General features: G+C 32.6%; 1 protein-coding gene across 1 annotated transcript in view; it reads left to right on the forward strand.

The window, feature by feature from the left end:
* LOC115884458 (calcium-activated potassium channel slowpoke) overlaps positions 1-21,995 on the forward strand; it is a 165,464-nt gene that overhangs the window by 123,827 nt on the left and 19,642 nt on the right. The window contains exons 20-25 of the mRNA XM_030903048.1: positions 6-147; positions 6,063-6,131; positions 9,832-10,006; positions 16,693-16,917; positions 16,984-17,263; positions 19,046-19,182. Of these exons, the coding sequence (XP_030758908.1) occupies positions 6-147; positions 6,063-6,131; positions 9,832-10,006; positions 16,693-16,917; positions 16,984-17,263; positions 19,046-19,182 (1,028 nt within the window). The remainder of the gene's footprint in view (positions 1-5; positions 148-6,062; positions 6,132-9,831; positions 10,007-16,692; positions 16,918-16,983; positions 17,264-19,045; positions 19,183-21,995) is intronic.

Genomic DNA, 21,995 nt, shown 5'->3' on the forward strand with positions numbered 1-21,995 from the left:
TACAGTGGCGCATCGTAACCAAAATCACAGGAACAGCACTATACCCACGATGAATATGGTGAACTCTACTAAGCAGGTGAACAAGGTGAAACCGAATATTACTAGGAACGCCACTGATAATTTGATTTCTCCTAATTATAATTCCAGGTAAATACGGTAAAATAATATTGTTTATTTCTGATTTTGTACATAAGCTTTTATAATTCAAGAAAGATATATTTTTGTTGTTTCTAATTTTTGATTTCGAACCACATGGTTCAATATTATATTTTTATACGAATAAAGACTTATTTTGTTTCAAAGATTCTTTGTTGTTAGTATTATGTTTAAATATTTTTTTTTCTGCAACTTATGCCGGGTTCTTACCTCTTAGCCTAACTTAATAGTCAAGAGCTAGAAACGTTTTCGAGAAAGTATTTTAAGACGTCTGGCTCTTTGATATATCTTTTACTATCCTCTCTGGAACAGCATGCGGCCCGTCTGGCTGCCGATACCCGTTGCGTTCACTACTGCGCATCGGAAGAAGATCCTATACTGTGCGATGCAAATCAAATCTAACTGTAAACATGCTACTCAAACAACTGGTTGTAATTTTGTAGACATTTAATATTTACAAGATTAACGAAGAATTAAATTTTAAAACTAAATTACTGTTTATTAACACTGATAGAGACACGCCTTTAAATATTTATTTTCCAAGCATCTTTGAAACAAAATACTTTTTTTTCTATTGCAATTCAGTCAATTTGCCAGTCAAATTCTTAACTTCGAAAATAGAGAAAGAATTACAATTTTTTAGTAAAATTCTGGTAGATATGTTATTATTTGTATTTGGCATTGCTAACTCTACAAAAAATATGTTTTAGTTATTAATCTATGTAAGGTAAAGGCTGTCCAACAAGTCAACTTGATCCACATACACATGTTTGTATTTAGCATAAATTAAAAAAAATGATAGCAAAATTCAGCAGTTTATTTTTAAAAACAAATTAAAGAGAGCATTTGTTATTATGGTAACTTTTTTTTGAAGGAAAAACCCATCATGTGGTCACTTGGGAAGATAACCCAAGTAGTCTCAGATTCTGACTGACTATAAAACCCACGGAACCTTTATGTGTCTCCTTCTGGAACCGCGGTGGCATTTTTTCAAAAGGGTTCTAAGTATATGTTATATTTACAGCTGGTTGTAACCTATTGGATCAAAGTTCTCTCTCTTCTTTTTTCCATAAGAATTTTCTTAGCTAGTTTGCTTTATCATCATGGTATCGATTAGGTTATTTAGCGTTAATTTATCCATTTTCTCTTCTACAGTATGTCTAATATAGCTCCTATGTTTGTATTTAGCATAAATTAAAGAAAATGATAGCAAAATTCAGCAGTTTATTTTTAAAAACAAATTAAAGAGAGCATTTGTTATTATGGTAACTTTTTTTTGAAGGAAAAACCCATCATGTGGTCACTTGGGAAGATATTACATACTATTAGGGCTCTATATTACATATAAGAGGTCTGGTCCTTGCCATGTGTTCAACATGTTCTCTCATAAGATCCTTGTTTGCTTTATTTGTCTTTATTATAATGGTAATTATGTTGTTTAGTATTGATACAAACAAAAGCTTGGCAAAAGTAAAATTTGGAGCTTGTGTCATTGTGAATATTTTTTAAAAACCATGAAAAAATACAAGAAGAAGATGATGGTATTCCTGCAGCAATTTTTGCTGAAGCTCTAGAAACAACTACCCATCTACTGCCTGCAAAGTTTTTAGAACAAGGAATAGTGATAGCCGAATTTAGCGAGTAGAATAACATTATTTTATTCTACTCTAGTACATAAAATGATATATTATATTATTATTTAAACCATTAATAAGGAACTGAGTATCATATATATCAAGATTATGATAGAATTTGCTAAAAGTTAGTAATCGTATAAAATTATATTAAATGTAAAAATGATACTTTTTGTGGCGAGGCTATACGTTTGACATAACAGGTGAGGCACAAAAAGTACATTTTTACTCCGAATAGAACATGCTATTTTTTTCAAACGTCACAAATATTTTTTTAAAGAATTTCAAACGCCGCAAATAATATATGTAATTAGTTATATCTTTTAAATAATTATATATCGAGCAACAATGGGTACACTCCTTGAATTTATCACTTAATGTCAGTTTAATCATATATTTTTGTACTTTTGTGTTTAGGTTGTAGTAAAAAGTACTGTACTTTTATGCCTAGACGTTAAAACTATAGCTTCACTCAGAACCTCGCAATTAGTGGAATAAATTAGTGGTTTCAATTAGCGTAGACGTTTGTTCCTTTAATTTCAATGTATCTAAGCATTCATAACGTCAAAATTAGTATAGTAAACGCCACGAATGTTTGGGAGTGGTTCATCGGTCGCCACCAGGGGGGTGACAGTAAACCGGAAAATTGGAAACAGTTGTGGCGCGGTTCTACCCAGGCAGAAAGCATGGCCTTCTAGACTGTCCTAGACAAAAATCTGAATATTTCTATATGATTTCTGTCAATTTCTGCTACGGAACATTTTTATGCACGTCCTTTGAATAAGAAGACTAAGGAAGGAGCATATCAAAAATCTTAGGTGCACCGCGATGGGCCTCAAATATGGCCGACTTAAATTCCGGTTTATCAGTGTCGTTCTAATTTTATTTAAAAAATGTAAAACTATGATGTAGGGTAGACGTGGGGTAGACTCAATAATTTGTTGTTTTATTTTACGTTGTGAATAAATGTTGGTAGTTATTAAAATTGTTATAAAAATATATAATTCTAATAAAAATAGATAAGTTAAAATAAGTATTTATTAACACAAACATCCGATACGCTACTGAAGCAGGTAAGTCAAATTAACGTATCTAAATTCTTTGACATCTAATCTTTGACAAGTAATAAATAAAAGCTAAAATGCAAGAAAAATATATAATTTAGTTAATTTAAGTGAATTTCATAAATGATCGGTTTACTACACGTATGTATATTATATAGTCACTTACTAGCGAAAAAGTTGTTCCATTATTTCACTCAATTTTTGCCGAGATCTACCGCACGCTACACAACCAACTATTTTAGAGTCTTTTTCGATAAATCGCGATAGTGTCACTGTTAATTTAAGTTCTGCCACAATTTCCATTTAGATTTACTACCTTTATACAACTATCAGTAGTAAAATAAATAACATAAAATAAGCTCCGTAAAGACTGATAAATCCACAAAATTTCAAATCAAATTCAAATGTGTCAAATGAATCGTCAAACAGAACTGTCAAGGATCCCCACCCTAGAGTGCTTTTTCCGCCCACCATGCACGAATACATGGATAGCATTATGCTCCTTCCTTAGTCTTCTTATTCAAAGATCAAAACATATATTTGGTTATAAATATAAACTGGAATGCCCCATTGTTCGCACTGCAAGCACACCAATGGACTGACGCACAAAAACGAATCAATCAAAGAAACGCGATAGAGTATCGTCTTTGTCAATCACGCTAACATTTTAGAATAAGTAGGAGGAGCGCAGGCAGATGATTAGACCGTTTTAAAAACCTACGTCTGCGGTAAAAATTTACGTTTTTAATGTAAAAATGATAGCGCGCGTGTCGATTCTAACTTCATCAAGCGATGAATCACTCCCAAACATTCGTGGCGTTTACTATAGTAGACATTTTCAATTAGAAGAAAAAGTTATCAAACTTTTAACTTTTCCACTAATTATTATACTTCAATATTTGCGAGAAATGTCATTTTGGCCTCTGACTATCTTCCGTCAAGAGAAATTGTGGTTAGAAATCAAAAGGTAATTGTTTTATAAGCTAAATATTAGGCTTTCTCTATAGTGGAGTGCCCAGAGACTTTTACCTCGGAATTCAATTACTATGAATGTATTAATGTGAAACCTTCTGTATTGTGTTTTATAGATAAAATACTAAAATATTTACCCATTTTTTTTCGTTGCTTTTAATTTTTTATTTTAGTAATTTTACTAAATTCTTAATTATTTCCTTCTTAATATTTTGATTTTTTTCATTCTTTTTCTAAGTAAATTTATTGAAATAAATAAATCTAATACATAAACTATACCTATTCTGCTTATATTCTAATCATTGAAATTTTGATTGAAATCGAATTATACAGGGTGGCGCGTCATATACGACGCGGTTTTTGCAAGGAGAACAAAAGTTTGTATTGAAGTGAAATTTTCTGAGCTTATGTAAGTCAATTTAAAGTATTTTCTAAAATTATGTAGAGTTCTACAGGGTGTCTCCAAAAAAAGTTACACAAGAAAGTTATGTTTTTTGTAATCCCTATATATTAATTGATTTGTGGATTCTAGTAAAAAAATAAAGGTTTGTTTCATTAGAAAAGTATGTGACTAAAATGTATAGTTTTTGAAATACATTCACCGGCACGAAAAATGGGCACCTTAAAACTTTGATGTATTTTAAAGGTTAATATATTTTATTTTAATGGGCCGATTTTGATGATTTTTAAGGAATGTGTTGCCAAATTATTTGACTTCTTAGTATCTTTTTCTAAATTAAAAATGAAAATCCCCATCTGTTAATTATACGAGGGAAAACAAAATGTTGATATTTTTGATGAAAGTTTGAAACACTCTGTGAAATATGTTAAAACAGCAAGAAATTTAAAAATTATTTTATCATCTAGACACATCCTTTCTCGATGGTTTGTTTTTTGGTTCATCTCTTTAGCTTTATTTTTGTTGGAAATATTCGGTTTTAAAGAAGGCACTAACATTTTTCGTAATTTTTTACATTAAGACCATGCCTTTGCTTTTGGGCCTAATCAACACATCTAGTAAGTTCTGGTCCCGAAGCAGGCCTTCTTGACATAAGATTTGCTTCATTTAATCTTCTTCTTGTAGTGCGTTAGTTAATATGTACGGTTCTTAAGTGCAATTTTTATTATCAATTTGAAAAAATACTTATTATCAATTTGAAAAGCTGGCAAACGGCGGTTTCTTAGCGATAAACTTACAATAAGTCGATCGTCTCGATTAGAAGTTCTCATCAGAAGGTTCCTGGACGTCTATATTGATGTCCTCATGGACGTGATCATAATTCAAAGATTATTTAATATACTCTATGGTATTAAGGTATTTTTGGAACCAGAATATTATAGCAAATTTACTAAACTCGAATAAATAAATGATATATATTCGACTCACCCTGTATATCTATAAAAATATTTTTGAAATGTGAACTACCATTAAACATATATTTTGTAAAAGGTTTGGAGTGAAAATCTCAAATAGGAATCCTGATACAGAGCTTTTCCGGAAAACGGAGCCATCTTGTATGTATGCATTTGTATATGTGTGTGTTTATTTAAATAGTAAAGTGAAAGCAACGAATTTAAATAGGTAAACTTTGCAATATATCTTATTAACAATACAATGCAAAAAGTTTTATAAAAATTCGTTCACAGTAAATGAATTCCGAGGTTTGTATCTCATAAGGGCTTAAAGCACTCCACTACTATGGATACAGTTGACTAACCTAAGCTGTTGCTAGGATATTCTATTAATTTTAATTGTGTTTTTTAAACATTGTGATTGATCATAATCCACTAAGATACACTAATTGCTAGGTTCTGAATGAAGCTTATGTCTTTATATCATCAATCATGTCACAAAAATTAATACTTTTGTGACGTTTGAAAAAAGTATATTAACTAAAAAGACGACGTTAAGGTGTACGCGCACTGAATCGGTACCAGTCCGGCGAAGGCGGTGACTCGACTATCGTAGATAGGTAGAGGTAGGAATCTGGCCTCTACAGGCCGAAATGTTTTAGTGGACGCCGGCGCCGTCTATATGTACGATGGTCGCAGTCGCTTTTGCTGGTCGGTTCGATCCGATGCAGTGCGCGCGGAGCCTTATCGGACCCCGTACGCGTGAACAGCAGCAGACACACTTGCGCGTTGGTATTCGTTAAAAATTTGACTGAGCAATGATCGAAAAAATACTAATAAATATAAGAGATGTGGTGCGCTATCGGCAGTATGCTGTTTTCAGACCGCCAGCCGACCAAGAAACTACGACATACGCCGGCTATCATCTTGCCTATGAAGTCAAAAAACTCATGTACGCTTTGGCCAGAGTACTAACACCTAATTTAATTTTTAACACCGTTGCCGCTTGTTGTAGCTTAGTTACTAACCACGTGTACAACACATGCTGCTACTTCATTGGTAGAAACAAATTTGCACACATTTCAAGTTTCGATTATTTTTAAGAAAAAACTCAAAATCTAAGTGAGGATACAGTCAATAGGCCAATCAAATTAATATATTTTGAGAAATACATTATTTCCAGCAAAATGGAAATCATTTTAATACCTTTATTCGGTCCTAAGTGCTTGTAATATAAGTTTGCACCATCCCAGGAAGTGAGCTTAATTTTTGATAGACATAAAACCGTCAAATTTTTGCACATTTTTGAGTTTTTTGCTTGTAGCTAGAAATAGGTGCGTCGGCCGGAAAATGTCAATCCATTCAATAATATAGAGAACTAAATTCTGCGTCAAATGACATATAAAATATTAAATTTGGTTCAGTGCTATAGCCGAAATCCAATGTTAAAAACGAAGAAATTTTCGTCTTTTGGTGCGAACTTACATTTTGCAAAGAAAGACACGAACTTTTAAAAACTGAGGTATCTATATAACGTAAAATTTTATTCCCTACAACTTTTATTCCATGGGTTTTTTCAATAGGAGTATCTGTTTTAAAGATATGTGGTCTTAGATAACCGCAAAATGTAAGTTTGCAACGACATACGAAATTTTCTGTTTTTAACATTGGATTTCAGCTATACCAATAAACCAAATTTGATGCTTTATATACCATTCGACGCAGAATTTAGTCCTCTATATTATTGAATGGAATGATATTCTCCGGCCGACGCACCGTTTTCAAGCTACAAGCAAAAAACTAAAAAAGGTGCAAACATTGGCGTTTTTTTGACTATCAAAAGTTAAGCTCACCACCTGGGATGGTGCAAACTCAGATTACACGCATTTAGGACCTAATAGAAGTATTAAAAAGATTTCCAGCTTGCTGGAAATGAATTCCGCAAAACTGCTTTTTACCATTTAATTTTATTGGCCTACGATAATCACCACACAGGCTAATAAAACTACTTTTTCAAATTTGTCAAGCTTTCGAGAATTTTATTCCCATCATCAGGATAGTTTCTCAAATGTATAAATAAAAAAAGGCATTAACATTTTAAAATTGTATAACAGCAAAAACAACATCCTTTGCACAGAAAGGCTTTAAAACTAGCATCATATGGCATTGGAATACAAGGAAATTTCCTTTATAAAATATTGTTGCGAGCCGGTGTGGACTCGACCTAACCTCACAATATGGCCCGCCCTCGGATGACCTTAACATCGCATAGACACCGCAATGATTCATTCGTTCGAGAAGAATCGAGACCCACTAGAATGGACTAGTACATACGAGAACATTCGAAAACCTTCTCTATGCGCCTAACGATCATATGTATTTTAATATTTTATAAAGGAAATTTCCTTGTATTCCAATATCACATAATGCTAATTTTAAGGCCTTTTTGTGCAAAGGATGTTGTTTTTGCTAATTGAATCAGTCGTAAGTTGTTTTTTCTGTTATACAATTTTAAAATGTTAATGCCTTTTTTTATTTATACATTTTAGAAACTATCCTGATGATGGGTTAAGATTCTCGAAAGCTTGATAAATTTGAAAAAGTAGTTTTATTAGCCTGTTTGGTGATTATTAACTGTATCCTCACTTAAATTTTGAGTTTATTCTTAACTTAGTCAGTCACGACTAAACCTGCGATTATTTTTAAGATACTTTATTTTTAAAGTATTTTCTAGTATTCTGATACTACCAGTTTAAATGGTAATGCCTGCAGAAATCGCTTGTTTTAAACAGAATACCCTATTTATTTTTTGATTTTTGAAATCTACATGTAATTCTAGACACTTTTTGTGAATAATGTCATGTACCTAAGTTTAGAGGTTTATGACATACACTTTTAACTATACTTTAACAGGGTGCCAATCATAAAGTGGTCTTCACCATCTTATGGATGCCAATCATAAAGTAGAAACGACTTTACACGGGTCTGGCAACAGTGTGACGGGCATCCGTAGCTGCTATAATTAAAAACTTGTTTCACGAAAAAACCTTATAATCGTGTTTCTAGAGTCGAAATATACTACCACTAAAAATATTTGCACTTATTTAAGACTCACCCTGTATTATTCCTTTGTTAGATGGAGAATTAAAAGATACTTTTTTGTATTTAAAGTATTACAAGATTTTTAACAATATCATAGCATGTGTTGTACACTCAAGCCTAACAAAGTTAATATAAGTTTAAGAAAAAAAATAAGCTTAAAATTACATCACTTAAACTTTTATTGACCAGTGCTTTAATCGATGTGTGCTCTATAGTTTGAGTAGATGTTATGAGCAGTAGTAGATTTTTAATTTTTAAAACTTTTTTTAAGACTTTCATTTGCCTATTGTCAATGCTTGAAACAACAGTGTCAATGATAAACAAAAGTGAATCATCTACACAAAAATTATGAATCTAATAAAAAAAATTCACATAATATCTTATAATCAAAAAAAGGGCGTCAAAGACGGCTTGGGAATGGCAATCGACGTTAATTTTAGTGAGGTCAATCTCTAGATGTCGATGTCGTTTAGTAAAAATTGACATAAAATTTTCAAAAATTAGCACTAATTATAGAGATTAAAAAAAGATAGAACGTTTCCAGACACGGAAATCGATTTCCCAATAAATATTTTTCTCAGATTTTAAACTACACCAAATAAAAATAAGTTTTACTCCATATAAACTTAAATTATTGTCATAAGGCCAACTGGCAGTAAGCACCATTAAAAATTAGAGAGGTGTACGGACGTCTAGTGCTTGACCTTGCCAAAATTATCATCGATTGTCATTCCCTATCTGTATTTGACGCCGTTTTTTTTTTCTCGATCATACAGTAGCAACTTTACCTTTAGAATATTGTCACTGTTGTTTAATATTTTTGAATATTTCGCATTCTTATAGCTTTATTTTCTTCTAGTTTTTGTTTAGCTAGCTGCTGATAGCCACGTTAAAGAAAATATTTTGAAAAAAAATCTACCATAGGCATGTAATAATTGAAAATGAAACAAAAGTGGATTTTTTTGTTTATAACTAATTTTTTGATGATTTTTAAACTTTGCATGCTTTTTTCAAAATGTAAACCTGATTTTAAAGGCATTAAAAGAAAGATTTTGGCGTAGAAGTAGTTTAAAAACGTACATATATAACATGTGTGTCTTTTTAAAAGATATATCATAGAAAAATGAACATTACCTAAAATATTCTTCATACAACAACCTTAATAAATTAAAATATGTATTATAACTAGAACATTGCATTTTTCTATGATTCTTTTTAAAGAAGGACATTCTCTATATATGTATATATCTGTGTATAAATAACTCAGAAACAAATTTGTCTTCTTTTTACTTCAATTTACACATCAAATTTGTTTCTCAAATAGATTTTTGGTAAGTACCTTAACAAGTACAAAGATACACAAATCCAAAAATGACATTTAGGCTCAAACAATTGAAGTTTAAAGTACATATACCCCAAAATGTCGTTAAACCCACACCACATTCTCTCACTAACTACGCTTACACTAGCCACCAATCACGATTCTACAGCTTTACAAATTTTCTTAAACAAAAATACTTGTTCTTCTTCAAAAAAATGGTATTTCGTAGGCCCACTAGCCGGACCAGTAGCGGCACGAACCAAAATAACAACGGGGTGGCGCTTCCTGTCGGTCTGGCAGATGACCAAGCCAAAGATTTCGACTTTGAGAAGACTGAAATGAAGTACGACAGTACGGGGATGTTCCATTGGAGTCCTGCAAAGAATTTAGAAGAATGTATTCTGGTTAGTAACGTACTTCTATCACAGATTTTTAAGGCTTTACGTTGATACGATGGTCCGACGGTGCTCTGATTGTTCATAGTGTTTTCGCGCCACTTTTCATCCGTAAATATTTTACTTCAGCCCGTCAACGGACCCATTCATACGATAACGGACGTTTTGACACTTTTTTGACAAACAAACAAATAAAAAGAGACTGGCAAATTAAATGGCAAAGAGAGGGACAACGTTCCCGTAGCGCAACTCAGAACGCAAAATTTCGTTCTATTTATGTTGATCTGCGCATTGCGTCTATTGGGCCCACTCTATCTCATTCTAATATAACAAGCGAGAAAGAAGCAGCCATATAAAACGTAATTTCTAAATAGAAATTAGAACAATCGCCTCTCGTTTCGTCATCATGACAACCAAGATGACAACATCATGACAATTCGTCAGGTTTGTTAATTTTTCTTTTCGTGATTTACCTTTTTTCTAAACTCTCCATCTCTCCATTTTATTGACTTGTGAATATGGATAGGGAACAAATTCCTTTGTTCCATATAGGTATTTATATTTTGTTACTTATAATTTTAGGTTATACTATTTGTTATTTTATTTGCTGCAGGAGCCAGTATCATCTATTTTTTTATATGTATTGGTGCCCCCGTTCTCTGATAGATATGTTAAAGACACCCGGTAAAATAAAAGTAAGTAGTTATATTTATCATCTTATTAAGGAAAAAGTAGAAGTAGTAGTGTCAAAAATATTTCGAACCTCTCAAATATTTCGAACCTCTCAAATATTTCGAACCTCTCAAAATTAATACAATTAATTTTTTTCATTTTTTGGGTAGGGAGTTTATAGCTGGTTTATAGTAACCAGAAACTTTATTAATATACCTAATTTACTTTTGTTTTAGGATTAAAACTGGACTTGAAAATGGTTCAGGATCATGATTCTCGTAAAGTCTTCTTTGCTTGGATATTCACTTTGTTATTGCAATTAGGCAGTTTTTTCTAAAATCAGATTTTTAATGCCCTTTAAAGAAATTGGCCGATCGTTTCCTGCAACAGTCAGTTCTTCTGCATTTAAAATTGGTAGGTGGGTGGAATAAACACTGTTATTTTTTGTTATTATATTATAAAAAGTTTATTTATTTTTATGTATAAATAAATATGTTTATAAAACAGTAAAATTTTTGCTTTTTTTATAATTTCCCTTATAATAGTAGTATTCTTTCGTTCTGAAAGAAACTGCAAATTTTCACTTAAACTGATTTATTCCCTACATCAAGTTTCCTTTACGTAGTATAGGGAATAACTCAGTTTAAGTGAAAATTTTCAGTTTCAGAATGAAAGAATACTACTAATAATGGGTAATTTAAATTTCCCCCCAGCCAGAATGTGCGATAATGTCTTACGATACGTTTTATACATAGATTTAGGAAGAACAGATATCACATTATGCATTTTAACCCGATCAAACATTCGGAGGTTGACTACGTACTGTAAAAACCAACTGAGATAGAGAAGGCGACATTGCCACATATCAAATTTGCGCCTATCTACTTAGTTTGATTTGCAGAAAAGGTGACTTTAAAACCTTCACCGGATATCAATAAATCTCAGTTTCTTAATTAAATTAATAGTTTATTTTTAAAGAAGCATGCGTAATAATATGTTATTAACCAGAGGATATATGCGTTACTATTAAAGGACATGTTTACTGTTTAATGTGCTGAAACGTCTAGAACTATTGGCAACGTCGCTGCTAGTCTTCCAGAATGAAATGAGCCGTCCGTCCCACCACCCCTCGCGACGGCCCTTGGTCCATTATAGCGTACTACGTTTAGCTTACGGTGTGTTTGAAGTCGGAATCAAGTCCGAAGTGAACTTTTCAGTGTTTTCAGTAGTTTTTGTTTTTGTTTAATGTACTTTTGAATCTGCGAATTTTCAATATGGTACGACAGTGTCAAATGTGTGGACAAATAAGCTCAAATTACCCGAGTTTGTTTTTTCACAGGTAGGTATTGTTTCCGCCGTGCCGTAATCGTACATAGGCCTCCCACAAGGGAGCCTCTCACAATTAAAATAATTTCTAATTATATTTGTTGAATTTTGATCTATTAAAACAAGAACGTAGTAGCCGGTAATTGAATTATAATTCGTCTCAATTACTACCTAACGGTTGTAGATCATAACAAATTTGAATATAAACGTTACATTTGAAACTTTATTATAAGCCAGAAAGTGACATTTTTTTTCTTAAAATTGCGTCCTATTTTGGTCATTATATACGATATTCTAAAGGAATTTTGCTCAACAAATAAACAAAGGTGTTTGTTTTTTTACATTTTATTGCTTTATTATATCTGCCCCTTCGGCCTTGCTTAGACAATTTTTTACCACCGTACAAATACATCTTCCTAGAGTTATTTGTACGGTGTGTTTAACTTTTTTTAGAATGTGACGAACTGTAAATAATTCTTAGGCTACTAGTTTTATACATATCTATATAGAGAGTGACCCAGGCTTCCAAAAAAGCTTTTTACCTATTACGTTTTTGGTTTGTGATTTTTATTTCAATTTTTACATAAGATGGGGCCATTGTAACGCACATTTTCAAAATATTTTTGTCAACATACAGGGTGATTCAAACCGCAATACATATGCTTAATACAGTTCATGAAGATTAGGACATTTAACTAAAATTTGATTTTCTGATGAAGCTACCTTTAAAAGTAATGGATTTGTAAATAAACGTAATAGGTATTCATTATTATGCGACAGAAATCCCATACTGTAGCACACAGATTTAATACTTTTAATGATAAATGCCTTCTATTGCGAGACTAAAATGCAATTGCCTCGTATCAGAACCATCATAATACAAGAAGAAGACCGAAAGTCAAATCTTGTCTTATATTTTCAAAAAAACACAATTTTCTCATTAAATATTGATTTTAGATATAGGAAGTTATTAATAATACAAGATTAAACAATTATTACACAGTACTTCACAGGAAGCTATCGATTGCGAACTAACTAAATCGTTACTAATTAGGTACTAATTTTGAAAAGTTCTTTTTAATAATACAAGATTAAACAATTATTAGACAGTACTTCACAGGAAGCTATCGATTGCGAACTAACTAAATCGTTACTAATTAGGTACTAATTTTGAAAAGTTCTTTTTAAGATAAAAAAAGGTAAAACTAAAACCTAAACTATCATTTGAGATTAAACGGGAAGTTCTAAATAATGTTGCCTATTCTAAACAAGAAAAATTTATTTATAAGTTTTATAACATTCCTAATTAAATTTGGGCGAAAAGAATATTTCTGTTTGCTGTAGGTAATTTTCTCATGGAAAATACGTAAATAAAAATGACTTTTAAGTCAAAAAGTCAAAAGGACAAGTTATTCCAAAAGGACTGTCCTTATCAAAAAAGGACAAGTGGCAACCCTAGGTATTTCTGGAATGGAAATTTAATGGCAAATCTACAACTTTGGTTTGAAAATATGTTCCGGCCACCTATGTTTACAAAAATGTCTAAAATGTGCCTAAATGCCTCCATATTCTGAAAAAAAAATTGAAAGAAAAGTCACCAACCACAAACTTAATATAGAACTGTTTTGGAAGCCTGAGTCACCCTGTAAATATTCAAAAGTAACTGAAAGTTTATATAGAAGTAACTGAAAGTTTAAATTGAAAATCGACGTTGGAGTGATTTTCGAAAACTACTAACGTTTCGACATAAGTATATGTGGGATATTAATAGTATTATTATATTAGACCTTATAACAAAACTCATCTGACGAAAAAGTGCTAATGTAGTATATTAATATGGAGTAAAAATTTTACTAATTAATTTACTTTTACTTTACTAATTAAATTCGTTCCAAAAAACGATGCGCCACTGGCCATTAGAACAATCCAAATGCGCCTAGTTGCCGGGGTCGGAAATTTTAGACTTCTCTGTCTCTTCTGTACTTGTTTGACACATTGGAATGTTTGATACACTACCAACGAGTATTTATGAATGAGATGTTCGGTCTATCTTTATAATGTCTTTGGTTTTATACCTATCTCTATCTTTTTCATACAAAGCACACGTAATAAAGAAAGATAGCAATAAAGACGTATGTCCTGCCATGGTCCTGCTAATCGGTTTCAAAATTGTTATTCTGAGTTGCGCTACGGGAACGCGGTCCCACTCTTTACCATGGGATTTGTCAGTTTTTTTATATTTTTTTTTGTCTATGATTTAACCTTAATAAAAATATAAGTAAAATAGCAAAATCGTTATGGAAACGAAAATATAAAATGACACCAACCGGAGGCATGAAAATGCAATAAATTTAAAAACTGCGACCAAACCAATCAAAGTCTTTAAATTCTACCAATAAAATTAATATCGTATCAACGTATCCTCGGACAGCGGATGCATGAAAATCAAGCTTTAGTGCTACAGTAATAAATATTTTAAAAATTAAAAACTGCCCCTACACCGGGTGCATCTTGAAAGTGTTATATTATAACTTATAACTTTTTTATCATCAATAATTCATATATATATCAATAATCCTTACAACTTTTTTATCCCTTATTTCTTTCTTATTTTTTTCAGATAAAAAAAAACGAGATTTGGTATGTTAGTATATCGTCGCGTCGGTGAAATGTGATAAACTGCTAACTCCACTATTCCTAATTTTAGAGGAGACAAAAAAAACGATCCAAAAAAATATGTACACATGTAGCAACTATATTCATGCGTTAATATGATACAGAGATAACAATAATCTTTGCTGGGGAACAATACAACTTAATATTTTGTTAAACATTTTACGTAAAAATTATGTATTAAACGTATTATTTACTTAAAATCAAAAATGGAGTTAGCAGGTTATCACGTTTCACTGACGATATGACATAAATTAGGATTGATTTACGTATTCAATTGCTTTCGGTCACTTCTTGTTTCACCGGAAATGACAACTTTTGATTTTTAAACGGCACCCTTGCTATTTTTTTACTTTATTCGATTAAAAATTACCCTCTGAATTAAATGGTATATCATATGTCAACTTTTGACATTTTCGCATATAGCTTTTTTGAAATTGTAACATGCGGCTCATAACGACAATTTGACTCGAAATACCAAGTGTTATCCACCATACCATCCAAATTATTCGCAAAAAATGATTTTTCTAAATATGCTAATGAATCAACCTCGTTCCATTTGAAAAAAATTGGCGCCGGGAGGCACGTTTAGCCGCTCATACTAAAATATGTTAATAAAAAGTTGGTAGGCAGTTCTTTTAGTTTCAAAGTAAAGGAATTTTTCCAATTTTTTTTATCTCAAAAACTGCGACTTTGACTGATTTTGATGTTATTACGAATTTTGTTGCAAATATTATTCCTAATCTTAAATTGAAAACCGCGTTTCGCTAGCTACTGTAATTTTGGAGTTACGATTTTTTAAAATTTCTAATTCCCTCCCATACCCACTTACCAACCCCCATCCCCACCAAAAACTAATGGCCAGATTCTCGGGTGCCACAGTATTTTTGTGCCAAATTTGGTTAAAATCGGTTTAGTGGTTTTTGAGTTATCGTGTTACAGACAGACAGACACCATGAAAATATTTTGTATTTAGGTCATTTATGACCCAAATAATTAATTTTGAGTGAAATTAAAAAAAACATACCATACCTGTTAGTATGGTCGGCTAAAAAAATGAGTTATGATTTAAAATACGATTTGGGCATCTTTTAACCGACCAGAACAAGACACGAAAACCATTAGACGATCAAAACTATTTTTCCAAGGCTCCTTGATTAAAACGTTAGTGTTTTTAGCACAGCTATGGACACTTTAGATTGAAATTTTAAATACGATTTTTTAAGCAAAAATGTCAAAAGTTGACATATGAAATGTTATTCTATTCCGAGTGTCATTTTCTATTGAATAAAGTAAAAAAAAATACCGAGGGTGTCGTTTAAAAATCAAAAGTTGTAGTAATTTCTGGTGAAACAGGAAGTGACCGAAAACAATTAAATACGTCAATCAATCTTAATTTATGTCATATACTAACATACCAAATATCGTTTTTTTATTTTAAAAAATAAAACAGTTATAATAGAGGTGAGCCAATTTTGAGACGCACCCGGTATATACTTGAACCAAATAAAATAAATATAAAATGTAGGGTAGCCTAAACCCTACTGCCTTACAGAAAAGTTAAAAAAAAGCTGCAAAGACTACAAATATTATTACTTTATATATTTTTCTGATTTAAAACAGCAAAAATCTGATTTAAAACAGCAAATTGAATAAAGTAAAAAAAATACCGAGGGTGTCGTTTAAAAATCAAAAGTTGTAGTAATTTCTGGTAAAACAGGAAGTGACCGAAAACAATTAAATACGTCAATCAATCTTAATTTATGTCATATACTAACATACCAAATATCGTTTTTTTATTTTAAAAAATAAAAAAGTTATAATAGAGGTGAGCCAATTTTGAGACGCACCCGGTATATACTTGAACCAAATAAAATAAATATAAAATGTAGGGTAGCCTAAACCCTACTGCCTTACAGAAAAGTTAAAAAAAAGCTGCAAAGACTACAAATATTATTACTTTATATATTTTTCTGACTTAAAACAGCAAGGGTTTTGAGACCACTATATTTTGATTTTTGTAGGATCGAAATCAGGCAGCCATGACAGTACTGAACGGTCACGTGGTGGTTTGCCTCTTTGCTGATCCCGATTCACCGCTCATTGGTTTAAGAAACTTGGTTATGCCTTTGAGAGCCAGCAACTTCCATTACCACGAACTCAAACATGTTGTCATAGTTGGCTCTGTGGACTATATTAGAAGAGAATGGAAAATGTTGCAGAATCTACCGAAGATTTCTGTTCTAAATGTATATAAATTTATATTTTTTCTTAAAAATCATATGAAAAAAACATATTTTTATTATTTTTATTAGGGTTCTCCACTAAGTAGGGCTGATTTGCGTGCAGTAAACGTCAATCTCTGCGACATGTGCTGTATTCTGTCAGCAAAAGTGCCCAGTAACGATGATCCGACGCTGGCCGACAAGGAAGCCATTTTGGCGTCTCTGAACATCAAGGCCATGACCTTCGATGACACTATCGGTGTCTTGAGTCAAACCAACGAGGACAACGAGAACGGGACTCCCGTAGGTAGTCCCATTATACTACAAAGAAGGGGGTCCGTTTATGGAGCCAACGTTCCTATGATTACTGGTAAGCATTTAAAAATTTAAAAAAAATCATGAAACCTACTATCGGAGGTGTAAAATGTATAGTTTTTAAATTTACTTAATAATTGTTACACGAGAAACACAAATTTATTGTTTATCCAAAAAAATCCTTTATGGGTATTTCGCCACTGCATTGCAAGAAAAATCTACAAAATAAAATAGTTATTTTTTAAGTAAGTTAGTAAACACTTCTGCCTTAAACCTAAACGCACGCTGCTTGTCAGAAGTTGTGTTTACAGTAATAAAAATTTGCCTAACAAAGAAAAAAATTCTTAAGAATTTTTAATTATTATTATTTTTATTTAATTTTTATTTTTTATTTAATTTATTTTCCTTTGTTAGGCAAATTTTTATTACTGTAAACACAACTTCTGACAAGCAGCGTCCGTTTAGGTTTAACGCAGAAGTGTTTACAAAAAATAACTATTTTATTTTGTAGAATTTTCTTGCAGTGCAGTGGCGAAATACCCATAAAGGATTTTTTTGGATAGATGAATCCGCCACATAGGTATAGACATTTTTTAAAATTTATTGTTGTCTCTTGCTAATATTTTAGCTTCAATTATTGTTAGTAGGATCTTCTCTAGAATGTCATTGCATATTTTGTCGGTCTTCCCCTTGGTCTCTTCCCCTGTATTTTAGCTTCTTATACTCCTGGTATATCGTTGTTTATTCTAAAATTGTCCATACCACCATACCACCGAAGCTGACATTGCTCGGCTCTATAGAGAATCGAATCTACTTCCAGTTCCTCTCATATAAAGCTGTTTCTTATTCAATCTTTTCTTGTTGCCCCAAGTACTCTTCTTAGATATAACATTTCCATTCTTTTAACTTCCAAACCTTTACAACCAAAAATCAACGTTATGAATACTGTCTTGTATACACTCATCTTCACTTTTCGGAAAAAATTAGATTTAATTAGATTTTTTGTGGTGACTAGACTTTCATAGAGTCTAATATCTTAGAGACTAAAGTTTCCATCTTTGCCATTGGCTTATGATCGCCTAATACAAAGAACCACACCGTTTGCAGGGTGCTAATACAAAGAACCACATGTTTATCATACTGACATACTGACCAGAATGTGTTCAGTTATTTCTTCTTTTAAAATTTTGGCAGTTTTCCTGTTTGTATTTATCAGGTCTGCCATAAATTTTGGCGACTGTTCTCTTCTGGTGAATTTTCCCACCCTTCTAGTGATCAATTGACTACCCAGTCTTTTGTGACCATTTTACAAGGGTTCTGGTCTACTGAGTTGTATTAATGAGCCTTGTTTGATCTTTTTATCTGCCTTCTTTTATTTTCTTCATTACCTTTGAAACCCTCGGACCTCATGTATTCACAGCACAATACCATCCCATAGTAGTCTAATCTGCCCTTTATGGAATAAAGTACCTTTAACGTAGCTTGGTTATCTGTAAAGATGACAACTGAACGGTTTGTTTTCTCCTGCTTTGTTATTTCTTCCAGGCAATAATGGATTGATTTTTCTTATGCCTAAAAAATTATATGATATCGATATCCTTGGATAGGCCTACTGGGAAACTTACCCTTTGTTTCAACTCCACTATTCTAGCTCCTACACTTTCTGACATTCTTAATCCATCCTTTTATCAGGTTACATCAGCTTGAATAGATACACCATTTTTATGGTCTTTTCTACCAGATAATATAGTTATTTTAAACCTGTAACTAAGAAAAAAGTAATAATCACCTAATAAATGCACATATATGTGAAGTTTATTCTAATTTATTATTTTAGAATTGGTCAACGACAGTAATGTTCAATTTTTGGATCAAGATGACGACGATGATCCAGATACGGAATTGTACCTAACCCAGCCGTTTGCTTGTGGTACCGCTTTCGCTGTTAGTGTATTAGACTCGTTAATGTCTACGGTAAGTTCTTCCTTTCCTTTTCAAGGTGTTCAGCGTAGAACCACTTTGGCTGAAAGAACTAAAGTTAATTTTTGTAATTAAAGTTTTTTGACAATAAGAAAATAGTAATATCACTGAGGACAATGTATCCAAAACATTTTTGACAGTACATCCGGTTATATCACGACTAGATATTAACTGGAGTTTCTATACAGAGTGTATCTGAAATAAGTGGAAATATTTTCAGGTCTGATAGATCTCGATAAAAGAAACATATTTTCTTTTTACCGTTTTTCAAATAAGTCCAAAATAACCGAAATATTTTACTTTGAAAATAAAAAAATGAAAGAAAATCAAAATTTTTCCTGCGAAAATCGGGCTTTTTTCACTGAAAAGGTATTTTTTGATTTATCAGCAGTCATTGTCAAGTTGACAATATACAAGGTATTTTCTAATTAGTCTAAAAACATTTTGATGTGATTCCTCATGTGTTCCTTAAAAACCAATTTTTATATAAAACCAATTTTCTAAATTACATAAATAAAAAAAAAAAAAAATGTAAAAAATTAATATAAAAATCGATTTTTTTGCTTGAACATAAATGGTACACCACTGTTTGTTCTTAAAGAAATATATTTTACTTGGACTGCATTTCCTTTTTCAACGAAGATGAATCTTTGAGTTTTTCTTGCTCATCAAACGGTTGTCGAGAAACAAAAAAATAAAGATACTTATTAAGAGCCCTCGCGCTTCATCCATTTCTAATGATTTTTATTTTTTAAGATTTAATTAGGAAACACCGGTATATGTATATCACAGGCAACCAAAATAAACTAGTAACCTCTAAAAATTATCTTTCCTACCACTAGCGACCGATACCGTGATTTTTTGTTACTAAATTTATTTTATCACAGATTCACCAATAATTTCCGAGCAATGGCTATGGAGCACATGTTTCGATTTATTCGAATCACTAAGAATTTAAACGACTAATAAAAATATAGGATTTCTCTTTCACATGCGCAGTAGGGAACCGCAACGGTTTGAACGGCAGCAGACGGCCGCCATGTATGTTCAAGAGAGCATAGTAAAGGATATATCAAAAGCCTAGAAGTCTATTAAACATACCTTGGTTTTCCTAGCGTTGCTAGCTCCTCGCCTTATAATGGGAATCCGTTGTCGACGTATATCTGCGGCTGTGTATGTTAAGATTTAATCTACATATCTATCGTTGCCTAATTGATGAAGTATGGGGTATGTCCAGTATACCGCTCCTTAAAATATTTGCACTTAAAGGAAATTTCCGGCGCCCGCGTCTCGCCGCACACTGGTTCGTTTTTACAAACGTACGTGGCTAAAATCTGTATCAATGAAAAGTAATGAATCACTTTATAGGAAAACGAACAAGTGCGCGGGGGGCCGCGGACACCAAACGTCGCCGTCGCTAGAAAATCGCACCTTAAGACTCACCCTCGTGCATCGCAAGTGCATAAACTCCTTAACAGCACTACTTGCTATATGAATTGTAGTATTATATAGAAATATTATACTAGAATTGTTGAAGTGTAGCCCTTAATTATCACTGGTCTGATACGTCATGCTAACAGCTCTCGTCTTACCAATTCTCTAATCAGATTATGCTCGTCGCTCATGTCGGTCCTGAATAATGCTCTCTGTACATCTGAATTCGTGTTGCGGTCTCTAGTGATACTTGGGCCGTTGCATCAATACGCCGTTTAACGTAGCTCCTAAAATAAAAATCAGTTTGCGGTACCTAGGTCGACTCAGCCTTTAAATAAGTACTTTGGGATTCACAATCCTGAGTAATAATAGGCGGTTGAAACGTAGTGCTAGCCACATATCCTTCCGCGTGTATACCCGAACGGCTCTAGTATGGCAAAGCTGTACCTTACTACTCGTCTCCAAGGCCAAACATAAACGCGTAGGATACCGCCGGAGCTATTATTATTATATCAGAATTGTATGTCTGAGAAATAGACAACCTTTAATAATGATTTCTAAACACTATGATTCTACATCGTATTATGATTGAGTATATAACGGGCAATCAAATTTAAAATATAAAAGAGTAATTTATTTCTTTCTCAACATTTTTATTTTAGAACATAATTCAACAACGAACAGCCTTGACATTAATACGATCCTTGATCACTGGGGGTGCTACACCAGAATTAGAACTGATTTTAGCAGAAGGTGCTGGTCGGGTGTGGGTTAAGGGAGGATCAGTACTCGCATTTCCTACGACCCTATGTAACAAAGCAAACCCTATTTTTCCTTTATAGTATAACTCCGAAAGTTTATCAAACAGAGATCGATGCAGAGTAGGCCAAATCTCCCTCTATGACGGTCCTCTGGCTCAGTTTGGCGAGACGGGGAAGTACGGCGATCTTTTCGTAGCAGCCCTGAAGCAGTTCGGAATGTTATGCATTGGATTGTACCGATTTAGGGATACGAGTTCATCCTGTGACGCGAGTAGCAAGAGATACGTCATCACCAACCCGCCAGACGATTTTCAGTTGTTGCCTACCGATCAAGTAAAATCGATATGTTTTTATATATTGATATTAACAGATACCTACATAAAATATTATATTTTTATATAATAACAGTGTACTATTTCTGACTACTGAGCACGATATTATGAGTCTCAATTACGCACGGGTTCTTAGTACTAGCCACTGTACTTTCGGTCGCTCTCAGGGATCGGTAAGTGGGTGTGTGAGCGAAGGAAATATATATTATATTTCAGAAATCCGGTTGCGTGTGAGAGTGCTTGGACCTCCTGATTCCTGTCGCGTTAAATCTCCTCTCGT

Source organism: Sitophilus oryzae, unplaced genomic scaffold (assembly GCF_002938485.1).
Source record: "Sitophilus oryzae breed Bouriz unplaced genomic scaffold, Soryzae_2.0 scaffold_249_pilon_pilon, whole genome shotgun sequence".
NCBI classification, from domain to species: Eukaryota; Metazoa; Arthropoda; class Insecta; order Coleoptera; family Curculionidae; genus Sitophilus; species Sitophilus oryzae.